Here is a 23,465-nt window from a genome sequence, read left to right on the forward strand (position 1 = left end):
CATTGACATGTTAATATTGATGTTAAAAAAAAAAACAACTAAATATTAAATGTGCATAAATTGTGAAGTCTCTGTTTTCAAGAGTAATTACTGTAATTCTCTGGATCACTGAATCACCATACAGTAAGACAGAGAGGAAAAAGAAACTGCAACAGATGTTATTTTCTCTATAAGAAATAAAATCAGAAGATCATTAGCGTATAGGCCAATTAGTGTGTAAAAATATCTATCATCGAAATCTGCCTAAAACTACCTAATCTGGGCATCATACCAAGTATTCAACAAACAGTGAAACAGACGGGGGAGTGTTTGAAACTTGTTTGAACAGTCATTATGTCTGCATTTCTGTTCAACTGGTGACAGAGAAATGTTACACTTCACCTTTAAAGCCTTAAATAAACTACACAATATGAATATAAAAAATGCTGAGCAGAGTGCACAAAATATGATTTTTACCAGCTGTAGTAGTTTTATGAGAGATGGAGGTTTTGGGTCAGCGCCCTTTCAGTGTGACACCAACCTGCTCTTATCAGTGATCTGCGCCTGCATCATGCGCAGTTTGGCAGGTGGGATGTAGGCACCACCGGTGCGGGTCAGGATGGGGTCCAACCCTTCCTTCCTCTTCTTCACTGGAGGCTCCTCAAGAGGTTTATCATTCTTGGCTGGGGAGGCCGACCTTCCCCTCCTCCTATGTTCCCAATCCCTCTCTCTGCTGGAGCGCCGCTCATAACGATCCTGATCGCCATAGCGGCCTCGGTCTCGCTCACGCTCCCTGGACCTGATGCGAAGACACAGGAGAGGAGAAAAATATCAGAACTGATAGTTGAGAAATTTTACATCAGGACGAAAAAGAAAAAAAAAATCTATTAAGGGCATAAACACGTTTCGCTCACCTACGACCCCTTCCGTAGCGATCCGATGGAGAACGGGATCTGGAGCGAGATCTTGACAGTGACCTCTGAGTTTCATCCCTTTGATGGAGAAACATTTGCAAAGTTTTAAAGGCAGTTCAGAATTCTGGATTGATATTTTAGTCGAGATAAACAAAAGACCTACCTGTCAGGTGAGGAGCTTCTTTGTCTGTTTTTGCTCTTGTCATCAGAGGCACGCTGAAACAAAACAGTCATGTTAGCACTGCACAGAAATATGTTTAGATGCAGCCTAATAATGTTAATAATCCAACTGATAGAACAATTGGAATGAAAAGCCTTCACGTAAACTCCTAAATCAGAAAAAAACGATCAGATTGAGCTAAATTTGAATTTCTATTAGAATGAAAGTGAAGCACATCTAAAGTAATAATTTAGAATATTAACATAGAAAAAATATGCTATGTTAATATAGTTGAAACTAAAAAAAGTTATTTATTTAGCAAGTATATTAAAAATCTGTACTCTGCCTTATCCTGATTCACTACGGTAAGCCTACAATAATTATTTTCTTTTCAGCTGTCGAGTCAGATTTGGTGCAAAAATGCAGGCTTACATAATTTGTCCTTGCATGTTTACGTCATGTCCGTAAGTACAGAAAACAAGGACGGGCTACTATGTTCAGTGTTTGCCGCTAGGGAAGCTACAGCAAATTTCTGCAGCGTCAAGACAGCAGTCTGAAAGGATTTTTAACTGTTACCTGTTTGGCATAGTTGTTTACTTGCTATAATGCTTAGATATGTTTTCTGGTAAGGTTGTTGAAGCTTCCAGTATATTGGTTGTCATGGTTTAATTAATCATTACTTAGTGAATATTGTGTTTAACAAAGTGTTCATTAGGTTTCGTTTTCAAGTGTTACTGTTTACTAATACTCATGACTTCTGAGTATTTAATAACATTTCTGCCGTTTCGATGTTCCCTGTGTGTGTGTGCTGCTGTTTTTCCATTTCTTTATTAGCATCTCTTTATAAGGAAAAGCATCTGCCAACAGGAGGTCTTTAAACCCTTGATCAATTGGACTCCCTGCTGAGTTAATGGTTCCAGCAACTGGAAAAGCACATCAAACATGATAGAACAAAATCTTTCAGTCATCAGGGCGGACTCTTGTGGTCTAATCAAGTGACCGACGAGCTTCTTTTACCGAAGAACCAACAAGACGTCATACACTAATCTAAATGTTTTCATCAGCAACCACTCTCAGCCGCAAGTAAACACAAAATTCGATAGTTGAAGTGTGGATGGAAAATGCTATCTGACTGGGTCTCACCCTGATATGTGCAACACTACTCCTAATCTTGCGCACAACACCATCAACACTGTTGTCTTCACTGCTGTCACTGTCAGAGCCGCTGGATTTGGATGAAGTCCTCTTGATTGGGCTGCCTGCTCGTGGACCGCCATCTCTGGAACCAGCTCCTTCAGGCTGGTCTGAACCAGGATGACCTTCATGTCTATCTGCTTCAGTGTTACGTTGGCCCTCTGTAAAACAGAACATGAAGACATGGAGGTTCATACATTTATTCAATCAAAATAAATCAGTAAGGAATAAAAAAAAAAGGAGTAGTTGATAGAAGGAACAAAATATGAATACTTCGATGGAGATTGGGAGAAAGAGTCAAATGCCGGTTTACATCACTGTAAGTTATATCTTTCTCAGGAGAATGACTGATTGCATGCTTCTGTAAAAGTGATATTCAAATCACCACAAGCCAACATTCAAAAACAAGACACTGAATTTGTGCTGGGGAGCATAAAAAAAAATCCCATGAAATAATTATAAAAAGCAGAGCATTTTGGCAAGATTGCAACTGGGCCTGTGATTCAACACCTGCTGTTCTCCTGAGGATTCTTTTGTCAGTTTAAACACAGCTACTTAATAAAGAGAACAAAAAAAAAAACAGATCCCTCTGACATACTGAAGCCTTTATCTGTGCATTTTTCACCCTTTCTTAAAAGATATTTACAATAATGATATCAACATGAAACAGCGTGAATTTCAGGGTAGCGATTTAAAAATGCATGAATGGATGATTATTGTTAAATGATCTTGAAATGCATGATTGCAGCAGTCACTGTGAGAAGTGTCTTCCAGGCAGCTGGTATCATTTCCCGATATGGAGCTCAAACTTAGTGGCGGTCTCACTCTTAATATCGAGCTTAGAGGTGAGCCTGCCATTTTATAGCCCATTTCCACTGAAATGGCAATGGTTCATGTGCCGGAGCCTGTGCTCAGCTGGTGCACGGCCAGGGCAATCTAGAGCCTATCGCAAATCAGCTGTGCTTTTCCACTGACTTCAGAATCGAAAGGAGACGTAACGGGTTGTGTGGCTACATGGTAGTTTTACATGACTACCACACCTGCCCATAAACAAACATGGTGCATCACATTGTTTGTGTAGCTTTTACTCCTGTTTTTGAGGACATATTTAAACATACAGAGAACTGCAATCCACTGTTATTACATTGATTGGCAAGATTGTCAGAGACGACATATACACTCAAGATGACCGGTAACGTGATTACATTATTTTGTACGAAATATTTAATGTGGCTTAACTTGCTAAGTACTATAAACATTAACAGTGGAATCGTTATTATCACTGGTGTGGCATATGGTTATATTTGGACAACGTTTACGTCTTGGTTGAGAAATTTTTACCTAACAGAGAGCAGCGATTTGGTCAATCGTTCTTTCGAAGCTGGCGTGCATATTTTCTTGCCGTATCTCCTCGTAGACTCCTTTTTTTTCCCCCTTTGTGATCGCGATCTCTCTAGTTTAATCTTGGATCTCCGTAGAAGACCTCACCACAAGTTAAGTGCTTGTTTCCTCTGTGTTTCCTGAAAGCTTTTGATGGCTGACATTTTTGTGTTTAAAAAAAAAAACACAAAATTTTAACAATTGTTATAGAATGAAGTACTCCTTGCTGCAGAAAGTATCGAGCCAAACTGTTGTTGTTTGGAAAACTTTACCTGGTGACGAAACTGGGGATGGGAATTCATCAATAATTTGGTATTCAAATTTTTAAGCTATTAAAAAAAATTCATACTATTTATATTCTATTATTTAAATGAAGGTAATTAATGAGAAAGAGATGTTGTAAAATTATTTTAGTCATAAAGTTTGCATCACCATTTAAAAAAACAAGATTCTAATTATATCCAAAACAAGCTTATATTATGTCCTGTGTTTTTTTGTTGAAAACATTTAAACAAGCAATGCATGAAAACAAAAGTACAGAATGAAAGCATTTAAGATCATGCAAAGCAAAGAAAAAGAAACCGCTAATAAAGTAGACTGACGCAATTAACATTCAGGACGACTATAAACACTCGTCATATAATAGTTATGTTTATATTGTATCTTATGTTTTTGTTGAGAAAAACAAGCACATCCACATGCTCAGTAAACTACGCTCATTTATACACACCAGATTAATTGATGGAATGTCCCTCTGCTAGCAAAGTCTTTCTCAGATGCCATGTTTGTTGTTTACAGAAGCGTTGAGGGGATTACGTTGCAACGGGGACGCTGCTTTCTGACGAGTTGCACATATACGGGAGTAAAGATTACACCGCTTATCCAGTACATTTAAACAGGAGCCCAGCTTTCTCGCAGTAAGCCACATTCTGGCAACAACCTGCTTTTTGGTGTCCATGTAATTGTACTGACAGAACGGTTTGCTCATCAAATATGATCAACTTGTGTCCACACTCAACAGCGCCAACCAGTGCATTCTGTTATAATTGTGAGTTTTAGTTTGTGTGTTCAGGATTTAACACGCATCTCACTGTATATATTGCCAGCAAAGCAAAGTTTTGCGAAATTCGAATAGTATTTTTACTTTTCGAATACTTATTGCAAAACGAATACTTGAGTATTCAACTACTAGTGCACATCCCTAGACGAAACATTATCCTGCCTTCCGCCCCCTGATGTAATCAGTTCCTAGAGACCAAGCTTTTGGTGCAGAACCAGTATTTCCACCCCGGAACTGCCTTCTCTTTGTTGGAAATGTGTGGAACAGTTCAAAATTTCGCGCCAGGCCAGGAGCCTTCCCCCAAACCATGTTGGCTATTAGACTCCAAGGGACGGATGCAGAGAGGGTAAAAAATTAACAATGGCCAAGCTTCAAATGAGAGTAAAAATAGGCTTTGATGATTTAAAAAAAAATGTTGCTCAGCATTTGGCCCTTAAATTTATTGTACTGTCTCATTACAAAGTTGAATTGTGAGAATAATGGTCTGACTTGGGTTGGGACCCAAGAACCAGTTCTTAATTGGAACTGGTTCCTTTTTTTATATATGTATATATACTGTAACAATCTGATTTCCATGAATTTGTTCTGTTAATGGTTCTTGAATGCACATTTTACCACTGGAGCAGAGATTGCAGACAGAACACTGTGCTAAAATTGGCCTACTAAGACAGAGTGCACAAACCAAAATGGTCTACTAATAAACTGTCAAGACTTGCACATGGTCTAAAACCTTTTCAGTGGAAAATTCAAAATTCGAAGTATTTTTTCATACTTTTATTTTACAGAGAGACAGAGATTGGCTCTTGATAAATGTCCTTAATTGTCATAAAAACCATGCCATAATGGAAAAAGTTCTTAAAAAAGGCTTTAAAATGCAACAACATATTTTGTTTTGAAATGCGACCTGGACCCCTTTTTATTCAGATTCAACCCCAGGATTTTTCCTGCATTGAAAACTTTTCAGCCAAAGCTAATTTTATGATATTCATCTCGCTTTTGTCAGTTTATAAGCGCTAAATATGCTTCTCATGTGGAACGTGAATGCGTGCGAGGTGGTTTCACGTGCGTGTTGCACGATCCACCGAGAATTACTCGCGCAAGTGATGCACTCAGCTCTCAGAGATATCATATATCTCTAGAGCATGAATGTGCGTGCTTCAGCCTTCCCTCGATATGTAAACTCCGGTGACAGGATAGCGCTAAGCGGAAGCGGATCACATGCGTGATTAAACTTGGCTTCCCTCTATATTGTGGCACAGACAAAAAAACGTATGCAACCCATTTAAATTTTACATGATAATTCATTATTTTAAAGTGCTATTCCGACATTCTGAACAGAACTTACGAGGGACAGAGAAAAAACCTGCACCAGCATCAGTTACAAGACTTTTCACATCTACACATCAACACTAACATTGATCACAGCAAACTAACATATTCATTACAACAAACAGTTGTATAAGAACATTTGTTTAGGCTATTATTTTTTTCTTAACAAATAAACTGTTTATTTTAAGAAAGACTAACTACCTAACAACTGTAATGAGGAGCCAGACATGGTCTTTCTCATGATTATGGCATTACAAATGAAACTGTTAAACAATGAAAGAACAATGGTAAACATAAGGGCAAGTGCCATGTAGAATAACATTTTTAACAAAGTCATGTGTAATATTGTTATATATTTCCTGATGATGTCTGAGATTAGGAACCAAACTGGCCTGGTTTGGATTCAGATGTTCCTAGAATCAAAATTATTCCCAAATCATTAAGAGTCTGATAAAAGGAAAACAATATCTGCTATGGAGTAGGAAACAAACATTTCCTCCATAGAAGAACAGTCCTAATCAGTAAAGTGTTTTACTTATGAATATTATATCTAGGCCTATAGAAATAATGTGTTAAGCTAGATTGATATCCCACAGCACCTTGAAGTACTAAAACTGTTGAATTCTGAAGGTTCTAGATGCTCAGATGATCAAAAATAAATCATATTCATTACAAACATGAAATGCAATTAAATATCTTAATATTAATTGCAAAAAAACGAAAAACTGCATCACATGCGATTGCCGTGTATGTCTGCCACCACCGAAGACCATTTTTGACCCAGGAAAAACCCTGAACCCTGCAATATTATGTCGGATCATTAAAGAGGTAATTGTCCTTTCATTTTACATAAAACGTGAACTGTGCTTCCTTTCTTAACACTGATACACAAGCTGCCCACTTGACACCAGTGTTCCCCTGGGTTTTATAGGGCAAATGATAAAAATCAGACTCATGTGTAGGCTGGAGACTTACGCTACCTTCAGCGTCCTGGACAAAGAAAAAAAAAAAGCATTTTCTGGACGATAACACAGACTATGAGCGTTACCAAAGTGAGACTGTAGGTGATGAGCTCCAGAGAGCAGGGAGCAATAGATCACATAAACAGGAAGATATTGCGGAGCTCTGTGTCCGCACCTCTACATTGAGGCCAGACGCAGATGAACCGCTAAATACAGGGGCCACCGTTAGAAAACAGACATTATTGATCTGCCATTGTTGCACAAGGTTGATTTAGGAGTCACCTGGGGCAAATGCTACTAAACTTTGAAACACAGCCTTTAACAGACTGCTAAACATCAGCAATCAGTTTAAATGCATTTAACAGCAGAACTGCTTTCAAGGCCAATGTGAAATGCCTGGATATAAAGTACTGAATCTCATAGCCAAGTATGCACCGGTCAAGTTTCATCAGAAAAACTAAGGGGACACTCCAGCCCAATGATTGCAAGACTACTGAAAAGAATAGAATAATGAAAGCATATCATCATTTTGTAGGCCAACCTGGATGAACAAAAGATGAAAGTCTCTTCAACTCAAGTTAAAAACAGACCAAATTGCTCAAATCGAAAATTGCTAATCAAAAAACCCACTGAAAATTCTAGAGGGTAACAATGACTTGAAAATCCTAATTCTCTTTCAGGTTTACTGTAATTAAAAGGAGTCATAACTAATCTCCACTGTACGGTGAGGGGGAAAATAATTTGATCCTTCACAGATGATAGAAACAAGCCTTTTGTGTGAGGTCATTTTTCACAACAACAGAAATTTGCAAGCTACACAATCTCTAACAGGTGCATCCACAATGAAGCATTTCTGTGACACACTATTCGCCCCTGTGCTGACTTTGGAAATGTTTAAGTAGGTCTCAGCTGTGAGGAAACAAAAGAGCTTATTGTGCCAATTCAGTGATGAGGTAACATTTTTTGCTCATCAGATTCAACTAGTATCTTTTACTGGAGTTAAACCTTTGATTATATTTTGATGTGGCCAGCAGCATTACAATTTAACAATGCATAACATAAAAACGATCAACCATTTTATGTGCGATTAGAATTTCACCAAATGTTTTACTGGGGTTCTCCTACACTAAAATGTCTAATAAAAGACAGGGTTACCACACTTACTGACTAATGAAATTCCACAACTTTTTTCATTTGTTTCATAAGTTGATTACTGGAAAAAGCAGTTTTGAAAGATTCTGACTGATTTGCCAATGGCCGATTTGTGAACCATTTTTTCCGACTGACTGAACAGAACTCAACTGACAAATGACTTGCTCACATATTGAGTTTTACTCTCCATAAGACCAATATCTATCCGATAATTCAGAGCACAGCATATCAAGAAAAATGTATATTCACTATAGAATTTTCCATGACTTTTAAGATTTTATTCAGCCCTGATATTCCCCACACTGAAACTGAAGTGAGAAGTTGTAGTTGTTTCTCAATTAAACAAATCACACATTCACAGGGTAAAGTTACACAATACATTTTACTCTAATTTAGTCAATTACAACTGTTTATGTTCACAATGCTGGCTACACCACTACTTGAAGCTGTTTATAGGTGACTGTTGCTATAAAGTTACAGATACACACCAGCAGTCCTCCTATGGTCATCATCACTGCCTCCATCCTCAGATGAACTCGTGCTGGCCCTCCTCATCCACAGCTCCATCCTTCCTGGACTGGGAGGCTAAAACACAGAGAGGGTACATTGAGTGCAGGAACATATAGAACAGTAGGTCTCAGTGTATATCTGTGCACTGTGAAAGCAGTGTCCTAGAAAAGAAGGTCAAGAGAGAAGGAAGGATTTCTAGAACAAGAACAACAAGAACTAAATAAAGAAAAATTGACCAAATATTAACATAATAACAAGTGGTCAGCCGAGATAGATTATTGTTAACACTTCATATTATCATGCATTTCAAATGCTTCTATGACCACATCGGCTGGTCCTGTAATCGGATTTCGAGGGGAGGGTCTCTGATTTGTTAATCTGTCAACTAAATCACTGATGAAAAAAGTTTGTTGACAAAGGGTTTTTTGATTTCATCAACAATAATGAAAACGATATGAAGACACAAAATTATGTTCCTTAAATGATTAAAAGCATACTGTTGAAGAATATATGAGGAAAAAATAATACTGCAAGATATTAACAGTGCAAAATATGAACAGAAGGTATATAGCAAAGGAAGACATTAGGTAGTGGTCCCCAACCCTGTTCCTCGAGGCCCCCCCCAACACAACACATTTTTGGATATCTCCCTAATCAAACACACCTGATTCAACTCATCAGCTCTTTAGTGGAGACTCCAAGACCTGAATTAGGTGTGTCAGAAAAGGGAGATATATAAAATGTGCAGTGTTGGGAACCACTGATCTAATCCAATAATCCAGTGTGTTGGGGATTTCCCCTCTTGAGTTTTGTGAGTTGAACGCGCTGAACACTGGCAAAGTGAACCGCTTTAAAACAGGTTAATTATCTCATTCAAATGCATCCAATTTACACATGAGATTAACCACTATATTCACAATATACAGTGCTGTGAAAAAGTATTTCCTGTTTTCTTCTGTTTTGTGTATTTTTCATACTAAACTGTTTTAGATCTTCATACGAGATATAACATAAAACAAAGGCAATCTGAGTAAACACAAAATAAAATTTTCAAATATACACTACTGGTCAAAAGTTTTGAAACACTCATTCTTTATTATAATTTTTTTTTTTCCTTCACATTTTAGAATAATAGTAAAGTTATCAAAACTATGGAATAACATAAATGGAACTATGGGAATTATGTTGTGACTAAACAAAATCCAAAATATATTAGCATCTTCAAAGTAGTCACCCTTTGCCTACAATTTGCAGACATGTACTCTTGACATTTTCTCAACCAACTTCTTGAGGTATCACCCTGGGATGATTTTTAAACAGTATTGAAGGAGTTCCTATCTATGTTGGGCACTTATTGGCTGCTTTTCTTTATTATTTGGTCCAAGTCATCAATTTCAAAACTTTTTTTAAATTTTTTTTATTAAATTTTAGTTTTATAATGAAATAAATTAATATGGTGGCACAATTATATTTTTGTCTACAAAACAAATTTCAAACATTTAAGCATACGCCTTCAGATCAAAAGATTTTTAAGATAATGAGAAACATTTCAGTCAAGTGTTTCAAAACTTTTGACCGGTAGTGTTTATCTATTTTTTATTGAAGCAAAAAAGTTATCCAACACCTGTATCATCCATGTGAAAAACGAACTACCCCCTTAAACTTATTAGCTGGTTGTGCCACCTTTAGCAGCAACAACTGCAACCAAACGCTTCCAATAACTGGAGATCAGTCTTTCACAACGCTATGGTGGAATTTTGGCCCACTCTTCTTAGCAGAATTGCTTTAGTTCAGCCACATTGGAAGGTTTTCAAGCATGAACTGCCTGTTCCTGCCACAGCACCTCAAAGTCAGGACTTTGACTAGGCCACTCCAAAACTTTAATTTTGCTTCTTTTGAGCCATTCAGAGGTGGACTTACTCCTATGCTTTGGATCATTGTCTTGCTGCATAATCCAGTTGCACTTGAGCTTCAACTCATAGACTGATTACCAGATGTTCTCCTTTAGGATTTTCTGGCAGAGAGCAGAATTCATGTTTCCCTCAATAACTGCAAGTCGCCCTGGCCCTAAAGCAGCAAAACATCCCCACACCATCACACTACCACCACCATGCTTGACCGTAGGTATGATGTTCTTTTTGTGGAATTCTGTGTTTGATTTACGGCAGATGTAACTGGGGTCTGTATTCCAAACAGTTCCACTTTTGACTCATCAGTCCACAAGGGTTAGCAGTGGTTTTCGACTCGCTACTCTTCCATGGGTGGCATTTTTGGCCAGTGTCTTTCTGATGGAGTCATGAACAGTGACCTTTATTGATGCGAGAGAGGCCTGCAATTCCTTGGATATTGTCCTTGTTTTTTTTTTTGTGACTTCCTGAATGGGTCGTCGCTGTGCTCTTGGAGGAATTTTAGAAGGTCAGCCACCTCTGGGAAGGTTCACTACTGTGCCAAGTTTTCTCCATTTGGAGATAATGGCTCTCACGGTGGTTCTTTGGAGTCCTAGAGCCTTTGAAATAGCTTTGTAACCCTTCCCAGACTGATGTATTTCAATCACCTTTTCCCTCATAGTTTCTAGAATTTCTTTCGACCTTGGCATAGTGTGCTACTGGGTAAGACCTTTTAGCCAACTTCATGTTGCTGAATTTAGGTGTTGATTTGATTGAACAGGGCTTGGTAGTAGTCAGGCCTGGGTGTGTCTATTCCAGCTCAACCCCATTATGAATGCAGTTTCATAGATTTGGGGATTTAGTAACTAAGGAGAAAAATACTTTTTCACACAGGCCCAGTTGGTATTGAATAACTTTTTTGCTTCAATAAATAACATTATCATTTAAAAACTGTATTTTGTGTTTACTTAGATTGCCTTTGTTTTATGTTAGATTTTGTTTGAATTTTTGAAATAATTTAGTGTGAGATATACACAAAAACAGAAGAAATCAGGATGGGGGCAAATACTTTTTCATAGCACTGTACAGATTAATTTGAATTAAATTACACACTAGTCATAATATGCGTAACTTGCGGATATCGTTCAGGTAAAAAAAAAAAAAAAAACGCTACACACAATGCAATATCATAAACTGGCAAAACACAGGAAATTATTAACAGTCTCTAAAGCATGAAAAATTCAGAATACAGTTAAAAAAAGAATACAATAAAGTGTAGCTGGCTAAGCTAATACTTCCTTATCTTCATTATATGCCATTATTTCAGAAGCTTAGGTTTTCAAAACAAGGACAGTTGTACAATATTTTGTATGTACTGCAGCCTATCTTTTATATGTTTGATACATGATTAAATTAAGGAAATGTTACATTTTTTTCTAAATGTTTGAATATATTATTAAAGTTTGGTCTGTTACAGTTTGACACACGTTTGTCATTTTGAACTGATTCATGGAAATTAACCAAATACCAATTTTTTTATACTTAAAATCAGAGATGAGATGCTATGAAAACATCTGTTTAAGCGATCTAATACTTGGAAGTCGTGAGACCAGGAAGCTTCATAAAACTAATCTTATAACATAGGCCTAGGTTTTAGGAAACTTAGGGGCTAAATAAAAAGTGCACTAAAATCATCAAAATACTACATGAGTATATCGCCTGACCCTATGATGAATGTTAATACCCAGGAAAAAAGGCCCATGTTACAAGATGAGGTATTGCAAAACACAAGACATTAAAGGCTAAAGTATTATTTGGTTAGAGATACTCTTTTAGTAGTCGTTGGTGTATGCGCCAAACACACACTGGTGTCTGAGTGCCTCGAAAAACTATGCTGCATGGATATTTCGCTTGTACATTGCTGATGACAAATTTGCGCCACATTCACTGTGTGCAAGACATGTGGGCACTTTGGCCTTTAGACAGCACTTTGCAATAGGGAGGCAAATTTTAATAACAATGGTGTTAAGAAACATTTAAATAGCAACTGCAGAACAGCTATCAGGAAATTTGCATGTGGAGCATGCAGCAATGCCCTGATTCTCTCCCTACAGCAGTAAAGCAGCGTTCTCTCAATCTGATTTCACTGGACATGCCACTCACAGATGTCACTGCCTTCATTTCAATCATAATTCAATTTGCTGTTTCAGCAGGACAGACAGCAAGCAGACAGTGCTGGTAATGTAAGACTATCCCTGCTGTTTCGGTTCCAGATGAATGAGGACTAAGCCGCCAATGGAAGGATACTCCAAAAAAAAAAAAAAAAAAAAAAAAAAAACAACAACCATGAGGTCGCTTACCTCGGCATAAAAATACCAATGTCCACAAAACATTATCAGTCCCCACTGAGCCTAATCCCACACCAAGTAGGCGACAGAGTGATTTCTGAAAGCTTATGGGAAACTATGGTCTTTCTAAAATGGATCTGCCATTCAGCAGGTAGGCTAGTATTTCAGAGTTACAGTATATACACTGAGAATGCTGAACGCTCAAGGAGTAAATCATTCAGAAACACAGCACCTGGCCAACGACAAAAAAATGTATACAAAGAGAAGGGAGTGCCATATCAGCACTTTACGTGAACCTAAAAAAGGAGACAAATCAGCCCAGCAAAAAATAAAATAAAAAAATTGCTTTGATCTAGTTTGTTGCAAGCGAATAAGTTGAGGGTAGGATCAGCCATCTTTTTCAAAGCTGGTTACATTTTATTTTCATCATGTTCTGTTCCATTAACGGTTCTTAACGGTTCTTAATGTCTGCATTGTTCCACCGAAGAGGACAAAACCGACACTGGGAACAGACCATCAGGACGTTTACATGAGCAGTTATAATGCACCTGAAGTGGGTTTTTGCATAGTCAAGCTACAGCATTAAGCCCAAAGTATCCTTCATTTTTGACGCGAACACTTAGGCTTTGTTCACACTGCAGAAAAAATCAGATTCTTTCTCAAATCCGATTTTTAGACTGACTGTTCAAACTGCAGGTTATATGTGTACAGATCGATTTTTTTGCTGTTCAGCCTGCAATCGCATTTTGCTAACTACATTAGTTGTCATATTAACGATGCAAACTTAAGTATGTTCACCATGCATTTTGAGTGTTTATCAATGGATGTTTTTCATGAGAGCATCCAAATATTACATATACATTCTTCACAGAAAACGATTTAAAATACAGGAGAGGTGGCATCTGCAATGTTTATTGCTGCCTTGATTTACGACCGTCCCATTTTTGAAAGACATTCTCCATTTTATCCCATACAGGATGCCTATTGTCCTGTATTTGATCGGGTAGCGAAATGTCCCATATTGAAGACTTTGTGTCCCACATTGGAGCATGAAAGGGTCAGACAGCAAGACTTCTGAAGAGGACCCATCCTGTATTGAAGCGCTCAAAATGCTCAAGCGTCCCGTACTAGTGCGAGACATTCAATACCTCATCACGCAGTGGTGGCTCGCAGCCGGCGTGTTACCGCACCTTAGCGCATCTCTTTAGGCGAGTAAAGCCAATGTCTGTATTATTTTAAAAGAGGTTTGCACTGCTTTGGCTGCCTTGTAACATATACTGTATATGACATATGGGTGCGTTCCATTCAGAAGCGATCATCTGTTCCCCTCAGAGACTGTCGGAGGGCTGAAAGGTTTTATTAAAAGTTATTCTGAACTCACTTTTTTAAAATGAAAATTCTCTTGTAACGATCCTACAGCGTGGCCATCATTATTGTTTTCCCTTCGAAAAGTCCTGTGAAGGCATCGTTTATGCCGTTTGGAATACAGTACATGTCAACACCTGACAAGACACACGAATGACGAAAAAAAAACAAAAAAACACATGAATTCCGACTGAGACGCATTAAGAAAAATCATATTTTAATCAGATTCCAAACCACCTACTAAAGTGGTTTGGATCAGGCTTGTAAAAATCAGATTTGTTGTATTTTTGTCCTGTTCAGACTAGGGCTGGGCGATAGGACGATGTAATCGGATATCAACGATGTCTTACCAAGATCCCGATGCCGATTCCGAACAGACATGATCAACAATATTGGGAAATGGCAAAACCATGGTTCTGGAAAGTCACCAAATATATTAAACAGTGACTAGGGTGTGAAACTAGCACCCGCCAAATGCGACGAGGCTGAATCTAGTTCGCAAGCTCCTCGTTCAAATGCATTTCATGCGCGGGTAATTTTGCTCATCTTCCCGCAACAGGCGGGCGACCTGCTGCAAGACGTCTCGGAGTGACACGTGACAAGAAATGCTGTTAGTCACAAAGAAATACACTTTATTATATTTTTAAGAACAGACAAAAAGCCGTCAATAGCTGTGTTTCCAGCAACATTTTATGTGCATTTTAGGATACTGCATAAAATCTGCTGGATGGAAACACCAAGATGTGAATAAAATCTCCAAAATGCGCATGGAAAACGTATTGAGGTACATTTTTTATTAGATAAGAAGAAATGCGCATAAACTATGAAGGAAACACATTTACCGAATAAACTCCTATTGAATTTAACAGGAATACAAGCTGCAAATAAAACAAAATCATGTGACTGGACAATTAATTCATAACTGGACGAACCAGCGGACCAATCAATCATCGCATCTGAATTGTTGCCCTGGTCATTCTGAAATACTGGTGTCCTAAAAATCCAAAGCCTAAATAGAGTTTGCAGAGCAAATAAGTTAAACACAAACTGATGCACTTTTTCTGGAAAAGCAGGTTTATAGATACATTTAAAGAATATCTTATAGATCCACATCGCAAAGTCATGATGGAGGAATGCACACACATAGTGCTCCCAGAACTGTGTGGTGCGCTGTCATTTCCAGTCATGAAACGAGTTAAAGTGTTTTGTCTGCCTGTCCTAAACTGTGAGTATTTTATTAATAAAATAGTCACATAGTCGCTACAATTTCCCTGGAAGTGACGATTTTGTTCTTCTGAATGCAAAGGATGGAAACGCGGCTTTATCCGCACATTGTTTTTGCGATATTCTGATTTTTCGCATAAATTAAATTCACAGCTTGAATGGAAACATAGCTACTGCTTCTGTCTGATTTGCTGTTTGTTCAGAGGCCCGCAGCGCGAGCTGGAACAGGTCTCGTGGAACAAGCGCATGTAAAGAGTTTTCACTCTTTTTATTTTTTTTCTGTTTCATTCATCTGAAAATTGTTTGCAAGAATACTGTCGTCTGTGAGAATACTGCAAATGATCTCTGATCATCTCAGGAGGTGATGTGACTTCAGTTCACTTTATTTCCACGCGGTTAACATGCATTGTGAATGCAACTCTGCAGGTTCAGTAATATATATCTTTGTATTAAAGAACCAAAGACGAAAGTGATTAAATAATTAAATAATACAAGACACATTCACCTTCACATTCGCCTTTATATTTAGCATTAACTGTATTACCAAAATGCAACACAAACACAAATTCGATAAGAACACACATTTGGCAGCATTATTTTGGGAACACAAGGGAATTTATTAGGCTTATTTATTTTGATTATTATTGTCTTTACATTTATAATTGTATTTAGTTCTTAATCTGTAGGCTATTAGTAATTTTCCACCTGGTGTCGTGGACAGATGCTTGTGTGATGGCAAATGGAGTCGTTGGAGATGGTAAATGTTTGGATTTGGGGAGGACATTAAATACGATTTTTTGATCACTTTGTTATTTTAATGCTTTTTTTTTTTTTTTTTAAAGTACAATTTGAATTTAGAAATGTCTAAAGTTTTTTGTGTTTCAACATATGAATTAAATTTTTAAAGCAAAATAAATTCACCGACCCTCAGCAGGTGGGTTGAAGATGTAATCGGACATCGCAATATTTTTAAGGCATTATCGCTAAAATATTTTTTTTACATATCGCCCAGCCCTAGTTCAGACTACCTACAAAACCTAAATGGATTTGAATCAGATTATCCAAAAAAATCAGATTTTTTCTGCCTGTATGAACATAGCCTTAGCGTCTGAATGCTACAACTGCTATGAGATACTGAACTATTTCTCTTCAGGAGTTCAGACCCATAATGATGTCTTCATATTCCTTCAGACTCGAGTTATACAAACTAGGGATGTCAATTTTCAGACATTTTTCATAATTATGTAGCATGTAGCATACTGTTTAAAAATCATTTAAATTATTACACTTAAGGAATGCAAGTATTGGCATTTTCCTCTTAATATATTCTTAGTTCAGTCTATTTTAATACATTTAGGCTGTTTTTACTATGGATTTATGAATTGTTTATTTACTGTTAATGAATTACTTTTAGTAATAACTTGTTTACAAGATATATAACTTGTATACATACACTATATTGCCAAAAGTATTCGCTCACCCATCCAAATAATTGAATTCAGGTGTTCCAATCACTTCCATGGTCACAGGTGTATAAAATGAAGCACCTAGGCATGCAGACTGCTTCCACAAACATTTGTGAAAGAATGGGCCGTTCTCAGGAGCTCAGTGAATTCCAGCGTGGTACTGTGATAGGATGCCACCTGTGCAACAAGTCCAATCGTGAAATTTCCTCGCTACTAAATATTCCACAGTCAACTGTCAGTGGTATTATAACAAAGTGGAAGCGATTGGGAATGACAGCAACTCAGCCACGAAGTGGTAGGCCACGTAAAATGACAGAGCGGGGTCAGAGGATGCTGAGGCGCATAGTGCGCAGAGGTTGTCAACTTTCTGCAGAGTCAATCACTACAGTCATGTGGCCTTCAGATTAGCTCAAGAACAGTGCGTAGAGAGCTTCACGGAATGGGTTTCCATGGCCGAGCAGCTGCATCCAAGCCATACATCACCAAGTGCAATGCAAAGCGTCGGATGCAGTGGTGTAAAGCACGCCGCCACTGGACTCTAGAGCAGTGGAGACGCGTTCTCTGGAGTGACGAATCATGCTTCTCCATCTGGCAATCTGATGGACGAGTCTGGGTTTGGTGGTTGCCAGGAGAACGGTACTTGTCTGACTGCATTGTGCCAACTGTGAAGTTTGGTGGAGGGGGGATTATGGTGTGGGGTTGTTTTTCAGGAGCTGGTCTTGGCCCCTTAGTTCCAGTGAAAGGAACTCTGAATGCTTCAGCATAGCAAGAGATTTTGGACAATTCCATGCTCCCAACTTTGTGGGAACAGTTTGGGGATGGCCCCTTCCTGTTCCAACATGACTGCGCACCAGTGCACAAAGCAAGGTCCATAAAGACATGGATGAGCAAGTTTGGTGTGGAAGAACTTGACTGGCCTGCACAGAGTCCTGACCTCAACCCGATAGAGCACCTTTGGGATGAATTAGAGCGAAGACTGCGAGCCAGGCCTTCTCGTCCAACATCAGTGTCTGACCTCACAAATGTGCTTCTGAAAGAATGGTCAAAAATTCCCATAAACACACTCCTAAACCTTGTGGAAAGCCTTCCCAGAAGAGTTGAAGCTGTTATAGCTGCAAAGAGTGGGCCGGCATCATATTAAACCCTATGGATTAAGAATGGGATGTCACTTAAGTTCATATGCGTCTAAAGGCAGATGAGCGAATACTTTTGGCAATATAGTGTATCTGAGTTCATTAAAACTCAACATTGTGGATCGTGGGATTTTTCGGACCTTTGGACATTTTTTTTAATTTATTAAATCATAACGCTTTGTAAACACAGTAGGCTACATTGCCTATCGTTTCTCTGGTGCTGGTGAGATGTCAGCTGAATGTAGTTTCCCGGCGATCACTGACGCAATTGTAGGTTGGGATAAAGACCAGCGTATCAACTGTGCTTGTTTTCATGTTGTACTTTAACATACTATCACGGCGTATTCAGAAAACATCATGTTTATTCATTAGGGGTGTAACGATCCATCAATCTGGATCGATGTATTGATCAATTAACCAACAATGTGATGTCATTGATGTATATTTTAAGATGCACCTTTATTTTAACGCTCTAATGCCAGTCACGTCTGCACGCATTTCCGTCATGCAATGCAGCAACCTTATGATATTCATTTCGTTTTCTAATAGCTAAATATGCTTCTCATGTGGGACAAGGATGTGCACGGAGTGATTGAATTGAGATGCAAGCTCCGATGGCAGGATAGCATAGAGAGGCTCACATGCGCGACTAAATCGGGCTTCCTTCAATATGGTGGCACATGCAACACATCTGAATTATACGTGAGAATTTTTGCTTTTAAGGTGCTTTGGAACAATTCAACCATGTCAAACGCCTAAACAGCCCCGATATTCTGAACAGTGCTGATGAGGGTAAGAGAAAACACCTGCCCTGCTGCACCAACATGACTTTTCACATCAACACTCTTACTAACATTTATCACAGTAAATTTTAACAGAATATTTTAATACAACCGTGGAAGATATAGCCAAGAAAAAAAACACATAGGCCTATAGCACATATGCTCCTGTCACGTGAGTATTTTGGATTGAAAGACTTGCTTGACTGTTGTAGAGATGACAAATTGTGTGATAGAAGTATACTTTGGGCTTAAATCTGCCTGTCCAAGTATACATAACATCATGCATAATCGAACATTTGAAGGAGGTTAAAAGTGAGATGCTAAAATACAGGAAAAACTGTGCTGTATGGATTTAATACGGAACGCAATTCTTTTCCCTTAAATAAAGGAAGATTTCATATTAAGTGGGACGGTTGACAATGGCAACCCTAGTCGTGCGTCACCTGTCTTTCAGAGCAAGCAGGCACACAACGGCAAAACCAGTTCTGGTCCGATTAAGGTGCTGGATGAATTCGAGTGTTTCTTGCACCACCACAACAAAACATTATGTACAAGTAGTGAGCTTCCTGTCAGAATTGAATTTAATGAGTGAAAGCGTGTACGCTGCGATAAAAGACATAGATAATAATCAGACAATTTTGCACTGACCTTGCTGGTTGCCTGCAACAAGAAACAAACAGGGCAACCAGTGTAGACCAATTTGTGAACTAATTAATCATAACAAAAGAGAGCGCATGTTACACCACTCCTTGTCTCTCTCCACTGGCTGCCGGTTGATGCACGTATCAAATTCAAGTCTCTGATGCTGGCATACAGAACAGTCACTGGGTCTGCTCCAGCATACCTAAAATCATTTCTGCAGAGCTACGCGCCCACTAGAAGCCTGCGGTCGGCTAAGGAACGTCGCCTTGTTGTACCAACACAAAGAGGCACCAAAACACTTTCCCGAACTTTCGGCTTCATCATACCACGTTGGTGGAATGACCTTCTCAACTCCATTCGTGAAGCTGACTTACTTTCTGTCTTCAAAAAATGGCTAAAAACACATCTTTTCCATGAGCACTTAACCAGTCACTTAAAAAAAAAATAAAAATAAAAATAAATAAAAAAAAAACATTCCTTGTTGCATTTTAATCTGTTTTGAATACTATCCTGATGCTAGTGAAACTTTGTAATACGGCACTTTTCGTACCACTGTCTCCTTAAGATGAATCACTTATGTTTTCCACTTTTGTAAGTCGCTTTGGATAAAAGCGTCTGCCAAATGAATAAATGTAAATGTCATAAGAGCCATTCTTTTTTAGTGAATCAATTTGAACTGGTATTACAAGCAAATTAATAAACCGAGAACTAGGGATGCACCGATACCACTTTTTCTCTTCCGATCCGATTCCGATATCGGAAATCTCAGTATCAGCCGATCCAATACCAGTGTTGTTTTTTTTGCATAATCAGTTTAGAATATCTTTCCATTATTGTGTGGAACTAATTGGGTGTACTCTTTAATATGTAAAGAAACACAAACCTCTGACACATTATTTCAATATAAATGTATAGCTTGTTAAGAAACACTATTGTCTAGAAAATATACAGAAAGCATCTATATCTTCTATTCAGGGTTGGGAGGGTTACTTTTGAAATGTATTCCACTATAGATTACAGAATACATGCTGTAAAATGTAATTTGTAATGTATTTCGTTAGATTACTCAAGGTCAGTAACGTATTCTAAATACTTTGGATTACTTCAGCACTGGTAGATTTTTTCACTTGTTTTGACTATAAAAACTCTGCCAGTACAGTAAGACAAAATACATGTTAAAAATACACTCTCTGAAAAACCTTAATATCTTATGCAGTGTTGTTTCTAAAACAAGATTAATCAAATTGATCTTGTTTTAAGGATTTTTAAATATTTTTACAGGAAAACAATACAAAAATGATTATCAAGAATATGACTTTTGCCCTAATATCAAAGGTCTTACTAGAAAAAAAGAAACTATTATCTAATGTGAATTTTCTTGATAAAAAATATGATCGTGCCTGGTAACATGTGCATGTAAAATGGCTAGAAATAGCATTTTAGCTTAGCGTAAAGCTGATAATTTACACAAGGTTTATTTCTATTTCTTCTGCTCCAAACTTACTTCAAACGTACTTCTCTGTCTGCTCGTATGAATGTAACACATCATAAGAAAGTGTTTCACCACTGTTCAGATGCACTTTGGATCGCATCATTTATATGTATAAATGTTTTCCATCTGAAAGGACTAAATATTAAATGAAACAAATGACAATAAAATGCAAAGTAATCTCTTCAGTAATCAGAATAATTTTTGAATGTAACTGTACTCTAAATACCAATTATTTAAATTGTAATTGTAGTGGAATACAGTTACTAATATTTTGTATTTTAAATACGTAATCCATTACATGTATTTCGTTACTCCCCAAACCTGCTTCTATTATTTCATTTTAATTCATTCGTTTTTAAATGACCTGATATGATGCTGTTTTTGTTCGTGCCCCGGTCTGTCAATTAACATCAATGAGGTATTTAATTACACCTAAGAGAGAACCCAGAGACTCTCAAATGACTTGGAAGTGAGTATTTGTGTTCATGTGAGGGTTTATTTTTGTTTTATTTCAGTGTTTGTGACAGAACCGCCCTCAAACACACTAAAGAAGCGCAATCTGCTACATGTGTGCGGGCCCGAGACCCCTAAAAGCCACCGAAAACATCAATAGCCCGTTTTAAAAAACTCCATGCGGTGAAAAGTAATTTATCGTAGTGTAAATAGGGTCAAACAATGATACTCATACCTCATGCCTTGATACAGGATTCAAATTTATCGCCGTTTCGGACTCGTTTGAGTCATCCGCCATCTTTCCCACCGTCTTCCGGAAATGAAGCTACGGGTAAACGCGAGGTACTGCGTGAGAACGAAACGCGTTTTTCCTCAGCAGTCACTAAACATTTCTGAGCATAAAGTGTGTGAGAGATAATTATCAATGAAAAAAATAACCAGTAAACATATGTCTTCACGTTATTTTACATTACATTAATGTCTTGAGGCTAATTTAATGTTTAGTCTAGGAAAAAGTCATTCAAATGAATTATAAACCACAAAGACAAATATATATATATATATATATATATATATATATATATATATATATATATATATATATATATATACTGGCAGCCGAAAGTTTGGAGTAATTCTGGAGCACAGATTTATCTGTTTCGGAAAGAAATTGGTACTTTAATTCACCAAAGTGGCATTCAACTAATCACAAAGTGCAGTCAGGACATTACTGATGTGAAAAACAGCACCATCACTATTTGAAAAAAGTCATTTTTGATCCAATCTAGACAGGCCCCATTTCCAGCAGCCATCACTCTGACACCTTATCCTTGAGTAATCATGCTAAATTGCTGATTTTGTACTAGAAAATCACTTGCCATTATTTCAAACACAGTTGAAAGCTATTTGATTCATTAAATGAAGCTTAACATTGTCTTTGTGTTTGTTTCTGAGTTGCCACAGTATGCAATATACTGGCATGTCAATATTAGGTCAAAAATGGCAAAAAAGAAACTGCTTTCTCTAGAAACTCATCAGTCAATCATTGTTTTGAAGAATGAAGGCTATACAATGCTTGAAATTGCCATCAAACGGAAGATTTCATACAAAGGTGTACACCACAGTCAGAGGTGGGTAGTAATGTGCTACATTTACTCCATTACATTTACTTGAGTAACTTTTTGAAGAAAAAACTTTTATAGTAGGTTTAAAAGTGGGTATTTTTTACTCTCAATCAAGTAAATTTCTAATGGATTTTTTTAAACTTGTACTTCTTTACAATGGGCGGCGTTCCTGTCGTTACATTACTGGGTTTAATTTTAGTTAATGTGTAATTTATAGAGAGATTACTGAATGGAACTTTTGCGAGAGCAAAAGTTCAAACAGCTGCACGCGCTAAGACAAGCAGATATTTTAAGATTAAAATCTCAGCTTTAACTTAAGGCAGCACATCGAGGTATGTTGTGGCTCTAATGCTAATGCAGGCTTTTCTGTGTAATGTGATGGTCATTTTCAGGGTGATTCTGTAACTGGGCTCTTATGACATCAGTTTGTAAGTGTACATTTTTAAATCAGTGCAGCAATATATCAGTGCGCTTTGTCCTGCATGTCATGAGCAGCATTTATGCATTTACCCCACGCCCTCACGGGTGTACTGGCAGCTATCGCAACTACTTCAGGTTGATTAACTGAATAAATCCCTGTAAACATCCAAGTTAAGTGTAAATGACTTTTGCTCTGCTGTTCACATGATTGACAACTGGAGCGCGAACAGACAGCATTTCTGCGCGTGCACAGCAAGGGGCGCAAGAGGCGCGAGGCACGCGCGTGAGAGATGTGCAGGTGCGAGGTGATCGTATGGTGAAGAGAGTGGCTGTGTCCGAAATTGTTCACTCGTTCCCTAATTCACTAATTCCTATATAGTGAATGGCAGTTAGTGCATTATATCTCAGCAGTGAGTGAACGAAATGAGTGAGTGAATTTGAACACTGACGTATACATTGAGTGTTGGGGCTCTGGGGCTGTCGTAGAAAC

General features: G+C 37.8%; 1 protein-coding gene across 1 annotated transcript in view; it reads right to left on the minus strand.

Moving 5' to 3' along the window:
* Nucleotides 1-21,763, minus strand: part of LOC127447909 (pre-mRNA-splicing factor CWC22 homolog) — a 59,308-nt gene extending 37,545 nt beyond the window's left edge. The window contains exons 1-6 of the mRNA XM_051710095.1: nt 21,667-21,763; nt 8,619-8,715; nt 2,197-2,408; nt 1,057-1,109; nt 894-971; nt 521-778 (exon numbers count right to left, since the gene is read on the minus strand). Coding sequence (XP_051566055.1) covers nt 521-778; nt 894-971; nt 1,057-1,109; nt 2,197-2,408; nt 8,619-8,715; nt 21,667-21,729 — 761 coding nt within the window. The 5' untranslated portion in view covers nt 21,730-21,763. The remainder of the gene's footprint in view (nt 1-520; nt 779-893; nt 972-1,056; nt 1,110-2,196; nt 2,409-8,618; nt 8,716-21,666) is intronic.
* Nucleotides 21,764-23,465: the final 1,702 nt, after the last annotated feature.

The sequence above is a fragment of the Myxocyprinus asiaticus genome, chromosome 11 (assembly GCF_019703515.2).
Source record: "Myxocyprinus asiaticus isolate MX2 ecotype Aquarium Trade chromosome 11, UBuf_Myxa_2, whole genome shotgun sequence".
Lineage (NCBI taxonomy): Eukaryota > Metazoa > Chordata > Actinopteri > Cypriniformes > Catostomidae > Myxocyprinus > Myxocyprinus asiaticus.